Source organism: Erinaceus europaeus, chromosome 8 (assembly GCF_950295315.1).
Source record: "Erinaceus europaeus chromosome 8, mEriEur2.1, whole genome shotgun sequence".
NCBI lineage: Eukaryota > Metazoa > Chordata > Mammalia > Eulipotyphla > Erinaceidae > Erinaceus > Erinaceus europaeus.
Window position 1 is genome coordinate 117126014 of NC_080169.1, and position 15876 is coordinate 117141889.

A 15876-nucleotide genomic window follows, 5' to 3' on the forward strand; every position below is an offset into this window, starting at 1 on the left:
GAAAACAGAAAGGAGATACCTACAGCACCACCCCAGTGTGCATGAAGATTCCTCCCTGCAGGTGGAGAGAAGGGCTTAAAGCCTGGTGCTCACACATGGTAACATGGCTTGATCACATGTGCGACCACCTGACCCCATAAATTATAAATCTGAGAGTAGCATTGCTTTATAATGTGTTTCAAGCAGGCACCACTAGAAATTAACATCTGAATAAACCATACCATGTTGTTATCAATAATCAAAACTCGGTACAACTGTATGCCTTCTTTTCCTTATCAAAACAGATGGGAGAAACGTGGCTTAATGAGAGAGGACAAAACTTGTATGCCAGACAGAAGATGTTGTGGATTCCTACTTTCTCTCACTCATGAAATTAATCTTTAAAGAATGAGGCAGGGGAATCTGGCGGTAGCACAGAGGGTTAGGCGCACGTGGTGCAAGGCGCAAGGACCGGCTTAAGGATCTTGGTTGGAACCCCCGGCTCCCACCTGCAGTGGAGTCGCTTCACAGGCGGTGAAGCAGTTCTGCAGGTGTCTTTCTCTCCTCCTCTCTGTCTTCCCCTCTTCTCACCATTCTTCTGAAACCTATCCAACAGTGACATCAATAACAACAATAATAACCACCACCACAGTGATAAAACAAGGACAACAAAAAGGAAAGGAATGGCCTCCAGGAGCAGTAGATTCGTGGTGCAGGCATTGAGCCTCAGCAATAACCTTGGAGGGGAAAAAAATGTATAAAAAAGAAAGGGAGAGGGAGTCGGGTGGAAGCTCAGTGGGTTAAGTGCACGTGGCACAAAGCCCAAGGACCCACGTAAGGATCCTGGTTTGAGCTGTAAGGATCCCGGTTTGAGCTCCAGGCTCCCTACCTGCAGGGGAGTCACTTTACAGGTGGTGAAGCAGGTATGCAGGTGTCTATCTTTCTCTCCCCCTCTCTGGCTTCCCCTCCTCTCTCCATTTCTCTCTGTCCTATCCAACAACAATGACATCAATAATGATGACATCAATAATAACAACAATAATAACGACAACAATAAAACAACAAGGGCAAACAATAACGAAGACATCAATAATAACAACAACAATAATAACTACAACAATAAAGCAACAAGGGCAACAAAAGAGAATAAATAACTATTTTTTTAAAAAAAAAAAAGAAGAATGAGGCTGATTCCCTAGAATTAAGAAAGCAAAAATCACTGTCTTGTGGTTTGGACCATATCAAAACCCCTCACTGAGTGCGTACACACACATACCATAATGTTTGTCTTTCATTTTCTCTACAACTTCTATACATAAGATGTATGATGGTGTCCATGAATGTTCAACTGCACACCTTCCTACCATATCTGATTACCCCCTGGAAACTTCTAAACACATGTAGACTATGGTGTCACTAACTCTACTCAACTAAAGATCTGAACTCCATCTTTCACCCTTCCCGATATCTGATCTACAGCTGGTGCTTCTAGACTCACTTCCCAACTTAGAAGCTGGGTTCTTGTCAATCGAGCCCTTCTTTCCTATTTAGCTGGACTTTGATTCTAGTTGACAGGTCATCATCAAAAGTCTACTTCTATCCCTCACCAAACAATGCCCCTTTTTGCCGTTATCTCCAACTTCCTCCCCTTTGCTTCTGAAAACCACTAATTTGGTTTTATAATCTAAACACCGCTCTTTGTTTTACTTAACTCATTCATTCGTTTGATTTCTTTATATACCACAAGAGTGGAGCCACAAGGTGCCCCTATTCTCTGACTTATTTTACTGAGCATTGTGAGTTATCTCTCAGATACCAAATCAGATGGGTGTTAAAAACTGATTTAAAAAATATTTCCTATAGACAGGGAGGTAGCTCACTTGATAGTGAACAGTCCCCACCTGCAGGGGGAAGTTTCACTGAGTGGTAAAGTAGGGCTATAGGTGTCTCTCCTTCTGTCTGTCTCTCGCCATTATCAAAAATGAGACAGAGAGAGAGAGAGAGAAAGAGAGAGAGAGAGGAAGGAAAGAAGGAAGAAACAGAAAGGTAGAAAGGTGGAAAGGGAATGAAGAAAGGGAAAATAATAGTCTCCAGGAATGGTGGAGTCATGGAGACTTTAAGATTCAGTGATAAAAAAAAATCAATAATAAATATTCCCTTCATGAATAATCAACAACTCATGAATTCATTTTGTACCATTAAAGAAAAAGGAAAAGAGGCTGGTTGGTGGTACACTTGGACCTAGGTTTAAGTCCCTGGTCCCCACCTGCAGGAGGGAAACTTCACCAGCAAAGGAGCTTACAGGTAAACTCTCTCTCCTATCTCTCACCCTATCAAAGGAAAGGGGAAAAAATATCATAGGAAATGAACAGTCATCACACAGATGCCAAGACAGACTGAAAGAGAGAGAGAGACCTGTAAGCTCCTTATTATAAATATTATTATAAATACACATTCCTGCTGCTACGAGGTACAGCAGTGAGTAAAGTGCTGAACTTTCAAGTATCAGATTAGAGTTTGATCCCCAGCTTGACATGTTCCAGAGTGATGCTCTGGTTCTCTATCTCCACTCTCCCTATTATTGACAGTAAATAAAATTAAAATAAAATAAAATAAAATGCACATTCCTAACAATGAGTTGCTCAGAGACGGTCACATTTTGTTTGGTTTTCAACTATACAAAGCATAACTCAGTTCTGGTTTATGGTGGCACCAGGAACTGAATGTGGGACCCTGAACCTCAAGTCTGCAGCCTTGTTGTATAACTATGATTTTTTAAAAAGGTATTTGGACATGTCCCAAATAAAGAGGAGCTATTTCAGAGATGTTCTAGAACATGGGAACTCAGTTTTCTTAAATAATTCCATCAAAGTCTCACTATTCTGAGCATTTTTCCCCCTTAGGTTAGGAATAATCAACAAGAGAAATGTCACTCTTTTACAAAGAAAAATAAAGTCTCCCCAGGTGGACCTGAAGCCACAACCTTAAACACAGTCTAAAAGTAAATCAAAAGCTTGAATTCCCTGCAAGTCATAAAGACAAAAGGAAAGATTCCACGTTGATAAATGAACACCTCCAAAGAGAATACTGTGAGAAAGATCCAGAAACACTCTCAGAGTGAAATCTATTTGTTTGAGCATCTGTTTGCCACCTACAAAGAATAATTCTTTCTGATGGATTTAACTAAGAAAAAAGATAATGAAATTCATTTGATAGGAAGTTAATGCACAAGCACACCTCATTTCCTTAGAAATCCTCAAGAGACATCTGGTGTTAATGTATCAAAACCCAGAGAAGACTTTTTCTTTCTTTTTTTTCTATTCTGAGGTGATCAAGCCATAAGATTTTAGCATGGTGAATATTAAAACTGCCCCCAGAGTTTTGCTTGATATTTTCAATTGATTCATCTACAGGAAGACCATTACTTTTTGATAATGCTATAAAAAAATCAATTTATACTTTTTTTAACAATTAGGGTTATTTTAAGAACCACTTTGAAAGACTGAGTTTCTGAAAGCATGTAGCTATTAAAATGCTAATATCAAAAGATGAGTGGGGGGTGTTACTTAATACCACACTAAAACACAGGAAATTGATTCTCTAGATGATGTGGAAAGGATGGCTTATAAACATAATGAGATATTACTTAAGGCAAAGAAACAATTTGGCCATTAAGCATAGGATAAACATTTCTGTCATCAAATATAATGAAACTAATTAGAAGAACAAGGAAATTTAGGGAAAATATGAAAAACCAAGTAAACTCCACAGAAGAGTCAAACTACACAGGCAAAATGAAAGATGTCATGTCAGAGAAAAACAGCTGTAGCACTAAAAAGTTGTAGAGAATGTTCCATCCTGCAAAGGGAGGCTGAACAACATACTCTATGCTATACCTGAGGAAGATGGGTTCTGATATTAGGGCAGCTTGGAATGTTTCTACTCAAGACCACAGAATGTGAGCTCAGATCTAGAGGGATGCAGAGGTCACATAGGCTCCTAAGCTGAATATGGGCCCCAGACCAAATCAAATTGATGGGGTTCACAGTCAACAATATTTATAAACCTTTCCCATATTTGGGAGCTACTCTCTTCTGTGATCCCACTTTCTGGTCCTTTTTCCAGCCATGACATCATCTCCCTAGACAATAACTTGGATCCACCTGCATATCAGATTTCAGTCTCAGGGGAAAAAAGAAAACATGAGTATAGTGATGAGCCCTTTGGAATATAACGAAAATAGGCCTACTAACTATCTACAAAATGGAAAGCCCCAACTCTTCATCTGTACTACTACTCCAGCCTTTAGGCTCATGATTAGTCAACAATTTGTTTGACTTTATATGTTAACTCTTCTTTCAGCCACCAAGTTCCAGATGCTACCATGATGCCAACCGGTTTACATTGGGTTCTAGTTCTCCCCCACCAAGAGAATTAGATCAGTCCAGTTAAATTTCGCGGGCCCGCTTGGCCCCGCCCCGGAGGAACCCCGCCAGAGTTCCTGAGTTCCTGAGTTTGAGAGGAAGAGAGAGAGGGCCAGAGGGTTCCTGAGTTGGAGAGTTTCAGGGTTACAGAGTAAGAGAGAGTTCCATAGTGGAGGAGTTTCAGAGTTAGAGAGTTTCTGAGTTGCAGAGAGAGAGTGCTTGCGCCGCCGCAAAGAGACAGCAGAGTTCTGTTTGGTGATTAGTTTGTCTTAGTTTATGAATCGTGGTTCCTGAATAAAGAAATACAGCTTCCCTGCCCAGCCTTTGTCTCCGCGTCTCTGTTACCCGCAGTGAAGCCAGCCCGGCCGGCAAGAGCCATCCGAATTTTAACAACAATGGGCAGATGACCCCACCAATGTGTCCTGGAGCCCCACTTCCCCAGAGCCCAGCCCCACTAAAAGAGAGAGACAGGCTGGAAGTATGGATCGACCTGTCAATGCCCATGTTCAGCAGAGAAGCAATTACAGAAGCCAGACCTTCCACCTTCTGCACCCCATAATGTCCCTTGGTCCATGTTCCCAAAGGGATAAAGACTAGGAAAGCTATCAGGGGAGGGGATGGGATATGGAGTTCTGGTGATGGGAACTGTGTGGAGTTGTACCCCTCTTATCCTATGTTTTCTGTCAGTGTTTCCTTTTTATAAATAAAAATTAAAAATTAAATAAATAAAAACAGTTGTAGCACTGTTTCACAGCTAGTGAAGCTTCTCCTTGCAGGTAAAGACTTGAATGTGGGTCCTCACACACAATAGCTTGTGTGCTCAACCAAATGATTGAATTTAGTAATAATTCCCTAAAGTTTATCGAGTGGAAAAGTGTTTTTTACACTTACAGAGAACTCTACTTCTTAAATGTGATTCTCAGACTTTATAATCTGACTTTGTTCAAGGATTTTGTTTTGGAAATATTTGAATTTGCATAAAGAAACAAAGAAATGAAGTAACCTGCCAAAGGTCAAAAACTCAGTGAGAAAGACAGTCACAGTACAAGTCTATTCTAGTCCCAAATTTTTCTAGAGGCTTTACACTGCCAAATTAGCTAAATGTATAACAGTCAAATTATGTGACTAAAGAGAACAGAAATTTTGATTCAGTTTAATATGTCTTTAAGTGAACTGAGCTTCAAATAAAATTGCCATATTTTTACTTCATGAGCTCCATTTAAAGAGTAATGCAAAAAAAAAAACCTTGATGTAAAATGTCCATATTTAATGTTGAGAGGATAAAATGTAAGAGATAGCTCAGAATTAGCCAAATACAGTTTTCCTAGTTTGAAATAACAAGTTATTTATAGAATAGCAGAGAAATTTAACTATGAATGTGTACTGGACACTATGAAAACTAGTATAAAAAAGTAGAAAATAGGGAGTCGGGCTGTAGCACAGCGGGTTAAGTGCAGGTGGCATGAAGCACAAGGACCGGCTTAAGGATCCCGGTTCGAGCCCCTTGGTCCCCACCTGCAGGGGAGTCACTTCACAGGTGGTGAAGCAGGTCTGCAGGTGTCTATCTTTCTCTACCCCTCTCTGTCTTCTCCTCCTCTCTCCATTTCTCTCTGTCCTATCCAACAACGACGACATCAATAACTACAACAATAAAAAACAAGGGCAACAAAAAAGGGGAATAAATAAATAAATAAATGGAAAGAATAAAAAAAAGTAGAAAATAACTAACTGAAAAGAGCGACTTATGTTTTTCATTTCAATATGGTACAAAGGCCTAATGAGGCCCTGATGGTAAAAATAAATAAATAAATAAAGCAAGCAAGCAAGTCACCTACTACATTTTGATACATAATATATCTGAAGATATGAACACCAATACACATATCTATGAAAATGACAAGGGCAATCTCTGACAAGCTGAAATATGGAATTTTATTTCATCTCCCAAAATATATTATATATATATATATTTGGAAATACCCTACTCAGTCAAGGATGCATAAGGACACAGGACACACCACATGGAAGTACTCAGACTTAGCATGGGGAGAATTTCACCAGCAGTGAAGCAATACTACATGTCTCTCTTTATTCTCTCTCTCTCTCCATCTAAAAAAAAAAGAAAAAAAATATTTAAATTGTTTCTCTGTCTCTGTGCTCTGGGCCGTTTATTTTCTTTGTCTACAGAGAGACAGAACACAGCAGGGGCATTTCTCCCTGTCTGATCCGTTCGAGCTCAAATCCTGGTCATACAGGACAAAACAGGTGTACTACCTAAGTGATAGATCAATCCTGCAGGCGTTAAAAAATCTATTTCAACTTAACCAGAAATTGCCACCTTTGTAGCAGTTTGCTCTGCGTCTTCAGTGTCTGGAATAGCCTGATGTGAAACGGTGATTCTGAAGACGCTTTGCTTCCTATTTTAGTCATCAATAACTTCATAGGCATTTTCACATGTGCTCTGTGACAAGCACATACCCTGAGAGGCAGCCCCAGCAAAACATGGGAATTGCTCTAGCACCAGGGGAAGCTTGCTCTCTTAGCATAGAAATGAAAACCACCACCTAGGAGTGCTGAGATTATGTCTGAGCTCCGCAAATAAACAAGTTTACTCTCTTTCAAAGCTTCTGACACACCCAGTTTTGAACACAAAGCTTTATGATTAAAAAAAAAAATGAACTGATCATGCACAATGAGAACAAGATGTGGAAAAGTTCAGATGTATAAGATTTTGAAAAGGCACCTATGTTCACAGATTCTAAACTGAAAACAATACAATAGTCCTACTTGTTAGATATTGTTTAGTAGCTAAAAATAACGTTTCAAATAATAGATGTTTGCACTGTGTTAAAAATGTTTAGTTGCGATAGGCTCCTAAACTGAATAAGGACTCCAGATCACATCAAATCAATGGGGTTTACGATCAGCAATATTTATACCCCTTTCCCATACTAGGGAGCTACTCTCTTCCCTGATCCAGCTTTCTGGTCCTTCTTCCAGCCATGACATCATCTCCCCAGACAATAATTAGGATCCACCTGTATATCAGATTTCAGGCTCAGGAAAAAAAAAAAAAAACTAGTATAGCCATAGGCCCTTTGGAATATAACTAAAATATGCCTACTAGCTATCTACAAAATGGAGCACCCCCTCCCCCTGACTCTTCATCTGCACTATTCCAGCCTTTAGGTCCATGATTGGTCAACAATTTGTTTGGCTTTGTATGTTAACTCTCTTGTCAACCACCAGGTTCTAGATGCTAGCATGATGCCAACCAGACTTCACTGGACAGACAACCCCACCAATGTGTCCTGGAGCTCTGCTTCCCTGGAGCCTTTCCCCACTAGGGAAAGAGAGAGACAGGCTGGGAGTATGGATCGACCAGTCAACGCCCATGTTCAGTGGGGAAAATTACAGAAGCCAGACCTTCCACCTTCTGCATCCCACAATGACCCTGGGTCCATACTGCCAGAGGGTTAAAGAATAGAAAAGTTGTCAGGGGAGGGGACGGGATGCAGAGTTCTGGTGGTGGGAATTGTGTGGAGTTGTACCCCTCTTATCCTATGGTTTTGTCAATGTTTCCTTTTTATAAATAAAAATTTTAAAAAATAAAAAGATCACTCTCTCCTTCTAACTATGTCTTGATCTTTCAAACGTATCAGTACATATGTATAATTTAAGATACAACACTACCTTGTCTATAAATATTTATAATCTGTCCTAGTATATCATTATATAGTTGAATATAGTTATGAAACTATATGAAGACTGTATCATAGGGAGGGCTACACTGGCCTCTGGCCATACACCATTATATGTACAAAGATTTTATATATCTACAGTCAATGTGTATTACTTGGGGGGCCTTTATATTTCAAGACCAAACTTTGAGATGAGGCAGAGATATTTTTACCGGGAAGAAAAAGAGAACTAGAACTTTAAGAAGCCCCCATAAGAAGGCAGAATTCCTCTGGGTGAATGGTGCTTCCTACAAAGTTTTTTTTAACCTCTCTGTACACCCTACTCCAGTACAAAGGTCACTAGTGCCTGCCTTAAGGAGTCAAGGCCTAACACTAAGTCATTGATTAAAAATATGGGGAGAGCATATACTCTGCACTGATCTGAGTCTGCCTTCCTATTTCCCCTTTAGTCTTACCACTGGGTATATTATACTAACACCATGACAGAATTGATGCAAAGTGCTTTCTATGCATCACAATCATTTGTCCTCACAAGACCCTGGGAACTAATCCTATTTTATACCTTAAGACAGTAAAATACTCCCCACATGCAGGTGGGAAGTTTCACAAGGAGTTAAGTTTCACAAATAGTGCAGCAATGCTGTGGGGCTCTCTCTTCCTCTCCTTCTCTATCTCACCCTCCCTTCTCAATCTCTATCCAATAAATACAATCTTTAGTAACAGATCTTAAAGTCAACAGGCCACTGGATCAAGTGTTTAATCTTGGGTATCCTATTCTTCTGGCTATTGAATAATGGGAAAGTGACGTTTAATTTACAAGATGTTTGTGTTTGTGCTTTTCTCAACCTTTGAAAAGCTGTGTTCCTTTAAAATATTTAAACAGCCATCTCTATCAGGAACAACACAATAGATCCCTCTGTGGGTCCCCATAGGACTGTGCCCTCAATGTGGATCAACAATGGCAGAGAATGTTCCATCCTGCAAAGGGAGGCTGGACAACAATACTCTTCCACCTGAGGAAGATGGGTCCTGATATTAGGGCAGCTTGGAATGCTCCTACTCATGACCACAGAATGTGAGCTCAGATCTACAGAGATGCAGAGGTCACATAGGCTTCTAAGCTGAATGTGGACCTCAGATCACATCAAATCGATGGGGTTTTACAGTCAACAATATTTATATACCTTTCCCCTATTTGGGAGCTACTCTCTTCCCTGATCCAGCCAGCTTTCTGGTCCTTTTTCCAGCCATGACATCATCTCCCCAGACAAAAACTTGATCCACCTGCATATGAGATGTCAGGCTCAGGAAAAAGAAAAAAAAAATGTATAGTCATGGGCCCTACAGAATATAACTAAAATATACCTAAAAGCTATCTACAAAATGGAGACCCCCAACTCTTCATCTGCACTACTCCAACCTTTAGGTTCATGATTAGTCAACAATTAGTTTGGCTCTATATGTTAACTCTCTTTTCAGCCACCAGGTTCCAGATGCTAATATGATGCCAACTGTACTTCCTTGGGCAAACAACCCCACCAAGGTGTCCTGGAGCCCAGCTTCCCGAGTGCAGCCCCACTAGGGAAAAAAAGATACAGGCTGGGAGTATGGATCGACTTGTCAATGCCCATGTTCAGCGGGGAAGCAATTACAGACACAGACCTTCCACCTTCTGCATCCCACAATGACCCTGGGTCCATAATCCCAGAGGGATAGAAAATAGGAAAGCTATCAGGGGAGGGGATACCAAGTTCTGGTGGTGGAAACTGTGTGGAGTTGTACCCTTCTTATGGTTTTTGTCAGTGTTTCCTTTTTATAAATAAAAATTTTAAAAAATTAAACAGTAATAACCCTTGTAAATAAGTGATTTAGTTAACACTGCACTACAGTAACATTTTAACTTTCTAACTGAGTCAAACATGTTTGGACACAGATTCTAGTTCTAGCGGTATCCACTTTCCTTCACATGTCAAGTAAAATACAGGTATATATAAGCAACTTTACATGGGGAATGACAAAGAGAGTCACTGTTCTCTACTATTTAGTACTCCGAATTCTTTCTACTACCAATATCCCCAAGATATGTAAAAACTAACAGGGTCAAATTCAACTAAACAAAAACCCTAAACATAGCCCATGAATTCATGTGTAAAAGAGCGTTATAAATGTTAAAACTATGCACTTTGTGTAAATTTGTGGTTGGCTCAAAGTAGAAGCCCTACACAACAGCAAGCAATAGAACAAGAAGGAGGAGGAGAAGAAGAGGCAGAGGAAGAAGGAGAAAAACTAGCTGGTAAAAGTAACATTTAATATTACCCAAGTCAACTACTACTCAGGAGACTCAAGGCAGCTACTTTCTTGTGAATTACAGTCATTTGTAACTTCAACCCTGAAGTGAATGTTAAAGCCTTACAAACAGGTTGGAGGGCTACTTTACTGAACTTTTTAGAGTGTCATCTCAGGCACTTTCAATGGATTAAAAATACAGAGTGGACAGGCAAGAAAGACCGGTCCTTACACACCTTTGGAAGAGATCCACTCTGGGGGTCAACAGTTAAGGACCTAATAGCTCCCCTTAGCAGACAGTCCTCACTCCCCTGGAGATGAAATGCATTATCAAATCTGTGCTTGCAATGAACTCCAAAGGGCCAGAACTGCCCTGACAACCAGTTGGGGTTGTTCTGTTCTGTTCTGGGTGGGTGGGTGGGTGGGTGTGTGTGTGTGTGTGTGTGTGTGTGTGTGTTTTCCAGAATAGCAAACCCAGGTAGCAATGTGGCGAGGAAGGCGGCAGGTAGGAAACTGAACTCCCTTGGTCTGGGTAGCAGCCCTGCGGTGCAGGGGCCCGGCCTCTGGGGAAGGGCCGGTCAGGGTCACTGCCAACGTGGAGAGACATACAGTACCATCGGGCAGCAGAGGCTCCAGCGGGGTAAAGACATGCTCCATAGCGGACTGCTGGCCTCTGCATTAGAGAGAGAAGGAAAAAAAAAAAAAAGAAAAGAGAAAGAAAATGGCACGTTAGAAAGCCTCCCTTCGGGGTAGACCCTGGTGCATCTGCCACTGTGGTTTTACCCGGTGTTTGGGGGAACCGAGCAGCGAGCCTGGCACCCAAGCAGCCAGCACCGCCGAGACCCGAGCAGGAACGAGCACCTGCAGGCCGCTGCCCCGGGGATTCCGGGCGCGCGCGGCAGCTCCACCGACATCCGGGCACTGGAGCGGCCGCCCCCTTTGCCCGCGCGCCCGGGACGCGGACTGCGGTCGCACTTACACAATGGCGGCCGGGTGCAGCGGAGCGCGGGTGGCGGGCGATCGACTGCTCTGCACTCGGCTGGGAAACCTCAGTCGGCGCGCCACGGGGGCTCCCAGGTTTAAGTAAGGGCGGGCTGGGAGGCCACGCCCCCTCCGGCAGCCGGCGGAGACTGCGCATGCCCGAACTCTGCCTCCTTGAGACCTTGCCTCCTTTTCCAGTGCATTTTGCACTTGAGTTCTGCGCTGGAAATTGCTCTAGTCTTTTGTTGTTGTTGTTTTTTGTGCAGAGGGTTTCTTCACTGAATGCAAGGAGGACACAGAGTGTTCCAAACGAAGCTGCAATTTTTTTTTACCGCCTTTTTTGCAAACCAAGACTTCTAAGCCAAGCAACACTCCCAAGTTTCCTTTTTTTTTATAAAGGGCCCCTGATGTAGGTAGGAAATGTCACCTGGGGTAAGTTCCTGCTGCTCATTAGAGATCCAGTGTTCTGAAATAACAGCAGTTTAAAAGGTTTAAAGTCAACGAGAGAAAAGAAAACAAGCAGCAAGTTTGGCTCTCCAATGCCATACACCAAAGACAGCCCCTAATTCAGTTTCTGGTGGAAGAAACAGGAAAGAGGCCAGTCTGATTTGCATTGCAAAAAGAGCACATACCATGATTAAAATAAGTCTTTGTGACTTCAGATCTTGAGTTATTCCTGCAAATAGATAACATCTGTCTCAGCAAGCAGTTCATTATTTTTTATCTAACTAGATGTCTCCTTTTATCTCTGCTAGGAGTTAAGTATTTCTACAGGCAACAACTTACCTAGACCACATGTGTGTAAATATACATAATTTTAGACTCTTAACTTCAGAAAGGTGACGCTATTACTCTAAGAAAACAGATGTGCCCTCACTGAGCTTGAATCCTCTGTTCAGAATTGCCTCATTAACAAAACAAAACAAAAAAACTTCTCTTTTCAGTTGCTTCATAGTGATGACTATTTTCAGTCAACACTATTATGTATTACCAACCACTCTACCCCCATCATTTTCTTGAGCTGCTGGAATGAAACCAACACACACACACACACACACACACACACACACACACACACACACACACACACACTTACACACACTTCTCAAAGCTATGTTTTAGAAGAAAGTTCACCTGCAACTCCCTAATAAATGGTTAAGTTAAAGACCTTTCCAGAGTATTGTCTGTTCTGACTACTGTTGTGTCTAAAACTGTCTTTGCATAAGATTCTTATCCTGATGTCACTTTCTAGTCCATATGGAAGAAAACTTCAAGGGGGAGAGAAAGATAGACACCTGCAGACCTGCTTCACTGCCGTGCAGGTGGGGAGCCAGGGGGCTTGAACCGGGATCCTTGTGCTTTTGCGCCATGTGCGCTTCACCCACTGCACTACCCGGCCCCCCAGTAACTCTGTTTTCTTAGCACACCTGTTATGATGGGGCAGCACACACGTGCTCCAAACAAATCTATTCTGAAAAAGCTCCAAGAAAACATGATCCCAAGTAATAATTCTTCTTGGCTGCAAAAGCTGTTCTCCTTGTCTCTGCCATTAAATGGTCTTGGAGTTCCCAGAGTTCAACTACCAGTTCATCAATTTCAGCACTTGGGAGTTGAGAGTGGGGTGGGGGAATCAAATCTTTCTTTCAACTTCAAAATTCACTCTGCTTTCGCTTTAGTACAAGCAGTATTTCTGGCTGACTTAGGAACATTTCCACTTAAATATTTCACCATGACCTCTAAGTGACTAACACTGAAAATCATCCATTTATTTCTCCTCCCAGAGTTTCCATTTCCTTCCTTGACATCATTATTCTTCTGCACTCTAAAAAATAATAATAATAATTTTACTGTATTTCAACCTTAAAACTCAGCCAGTTGCCAACTTGTATTCTATTGATCACTTATGCCAGCCTGTTGAGGTCAACTTGAATCAAGATTCTATCATCCTTGTCATTTCCTCTCATCCATCAATCAAAATTCTCATTATTGTAAGGCCTATCTCAAGTGTCATATTCTCAAGTCTTTCCTGCGAATCACAATTAATCTCTTTTTGCTCTGTAATCTCATTACATTCTGATATGCTTCTTTATAGTCATTTTCACAGTCTGATAGAGTATACTTCATTTTATTTCAAATGTGCACAGCGGTCTTTTACTTTACCAATAATAATAGAATATATGTTAGCATACCATGTTAATCTATTTTAATGGAAGATAAAGGCTGAAAATTTGGTTAAATTATAAACTTTTCAGTACATATCTTTAACAAAGGCTATTCAAGGAGGAAATTCATCAGAAGAGCAAAAGACAAGTTAAAAGTAGAACAAGTAATTTTAGAACAACATAAAAGTATAAAATTCCCCTCAAACTCAAAATTATATAAGGCAAAGAATATACAGAACATATTTTATTAGTGATTTAATATTAACTTACAAAATTATAAGGTAACGGGTATAATTCCACACCATTCCCACCATCAGAGTTCTGTGTCCCTATTCCCTCATTTGGAAACTGCATTAGTTCTCCCAAGATCGTAGATATGGGTTAACTATTATTTCTATAACTACCTATATTTATATATAGTTGCCCCCTTTTATTTATGGTCTTGCCATCTTTTTCTTTCTGAGTTACACCTATTACTTCCTTTTTTCCCCCTCCTCCTCTCCCTCCTCCTTATCGTCCTTTCCCTCCTCCTCCTTCCTCTTCTCTCTCAATCTCCCTATGGAACTGGAGTTCAGAGCCCTCTGGTCATTTTCCCATAAAATTTCTCCCTATCTGGGAGTATGGACCAAAATCTTTTATGGGATGCAGAAGGTGGAAGTTCTGGCTTCTGCAATAGTTTCTCTGATGGACATGGACTTTAGCAGTTAGACCCATTCCTCCAGCCTATTTTTATCTTTCCCAAATAAGGTAGGGCTTGGAGAAGTGAGGTTGTAGGACACATTGGTGAGGACATCTGCTCAAGGAAAAAAGGATGGAGTCTTAGTAGCAATTGCAACTTGGTAGCTGAAAGGTGATAAGATACAAAGCACAACAAAACAATAAAATTAAACAATAAACAGGAACCAAACAGTAGGAATAGAGCAGATGAATAGAGATCTTATAATAGGAAAAAAGTAAGAAAGTCTATTTGTAGGGGGGAAGGGGGACAGGCAGTAGCACACCAAGTGAAGTGCACATAATGTGAAGCACAAGGATCCAGGCAAGGATCCTGGTTTGAATCCCTGCCTCCCCACCTGCAGGGGTGTCACTTGACAAGCAGTGAAGCAGGTTTGCAGGTATCTATCTTTCTCTTCCCCTCTCTGTTTACCCTCCTCTGAAATTTCTCTTCTATTCAGCAACAACAACAATAACAGCAACAGCAAAAAACAGTAACAGCAACAACAATGGAATAAAAGACTGTCAGAAGCAGTGGAAGCACCGAACCCCAGCGATAACCCTGGAGGCAAAAAAAAAAAAATCTACTTTAGGTATGCTCCTAGGAACCCATGACTTTGGTATTTTTGTTTAAGCTTGCTATAGCTAACATGCAGGTAGACTAAAATTATTGTCTGGGAAGATGGTGTCAAAGTTGGATTAGGGCAGAGAGTAGTTCTTGAGTTTGAAGAAACAAAGATATATATATGCAACTGTTTACCACATTAGTCTGACCCAGGGCCCATTATATATTTAGCACAGGAGCCTGTATAGCCTCCAAGTCCCTGTCAGTCTGTGCTCACAATCCGTGGTCACAGCTGGGAACACTCTCGGCTGCACTCATTTCAGGACCAGTCTTCCTCCAGTGCCAGGGTAAAACAACACAGCCTCCATACCAGCAGTCCATACCACTGCTGCTTTATAAGGACAGGAATGTCCTGGAGAGGCCCACAAAAGAAGGCTTAAAAGATGACTCCTAGAATTTCACCATCCCTACTACTGCCAAGTTGTTTTGTAATTGCCTCATTCCAAGGTCAAATGCTACCTCTTCAAAGAAAATTTTCTTATCTGGTATTACCTCTCATAATTCCTCCTTATGATAGTATGTTGTCTCTTATCCTCAGAACACTTGATAATTTTTTGAGGGAGCAACATTTTTTAAAATTATTTTGTATTGGGAAATTAATGGTTTATTGCACAGGTGTTGACAAATGATATACAATTTCTCATCTAACCATGATAGGTGTGTGCAAAACAGTCTCACCACAAAACTAGGTCCATCATTGTGTACGAGGACCCCCAAAGCTCCTATCCCTACATCCTTGTCCCTGTCCTCTTTTCCCAGAGTCCTTTGCAATACACCAAACCAGTCCAAGTTTTACTTTATATTTCCCTTTTCTGTTTTTGTTTCTTAAGTTTTGTCCATGAGTGAAATAGACCCATATTTATCCTTTGCTTTATGGTTTATCTCACTTAACATGATTCCTTCAAGCTTCATTAAAGATGGATTTTTTTTTATTTTATTTTATTTATTTATTCCCTTTTGTTGCCCTTGTTGTTTTATTGTTGTAGTTATTATTGTTGTTGTCG

The 15876-nt window shown here is 40.9% G+C and overlaps 1 protein-coding gene across 5 annotated transcripts in view; it reads right to left on the reverse strand.

Moving 5' to 3' along the window:
- The window catches only part of TPK1 (thiamin pyrophosphokinase 1), a 453436-nt gene extending 441918 nt beyond the window's left edge, over positions 1-11518 (reverse strand). For 3 of the 5 annotated variants that reach the window (XM_060196761.1, XM_060196762.1, XM_060196760.1), the window contains exons 1-2: positions 11252-11381; positions 11005-11063 (exon numbers count right to left, since the gene is read on the reverse strand). In XM_060196761.1, the coding sequence (XP_060052744.1) occupies positions 11005-11063; positions 11252-11304 (112 nt within the window). In that variant the 5' untranslated portion in view covers positions 11305-11381. Of the gene's footprint in view, positions 1-11004; positions 11064-11251 lie in introns of all 5 variants that reach the window. The other 2 variants (XM_016187821.2, XM_060196763.1) reach the window with 2 other exon arrangements.
- Between the last annotated feature and the right edge of the window lie 4358 nt (positions 11519-15876).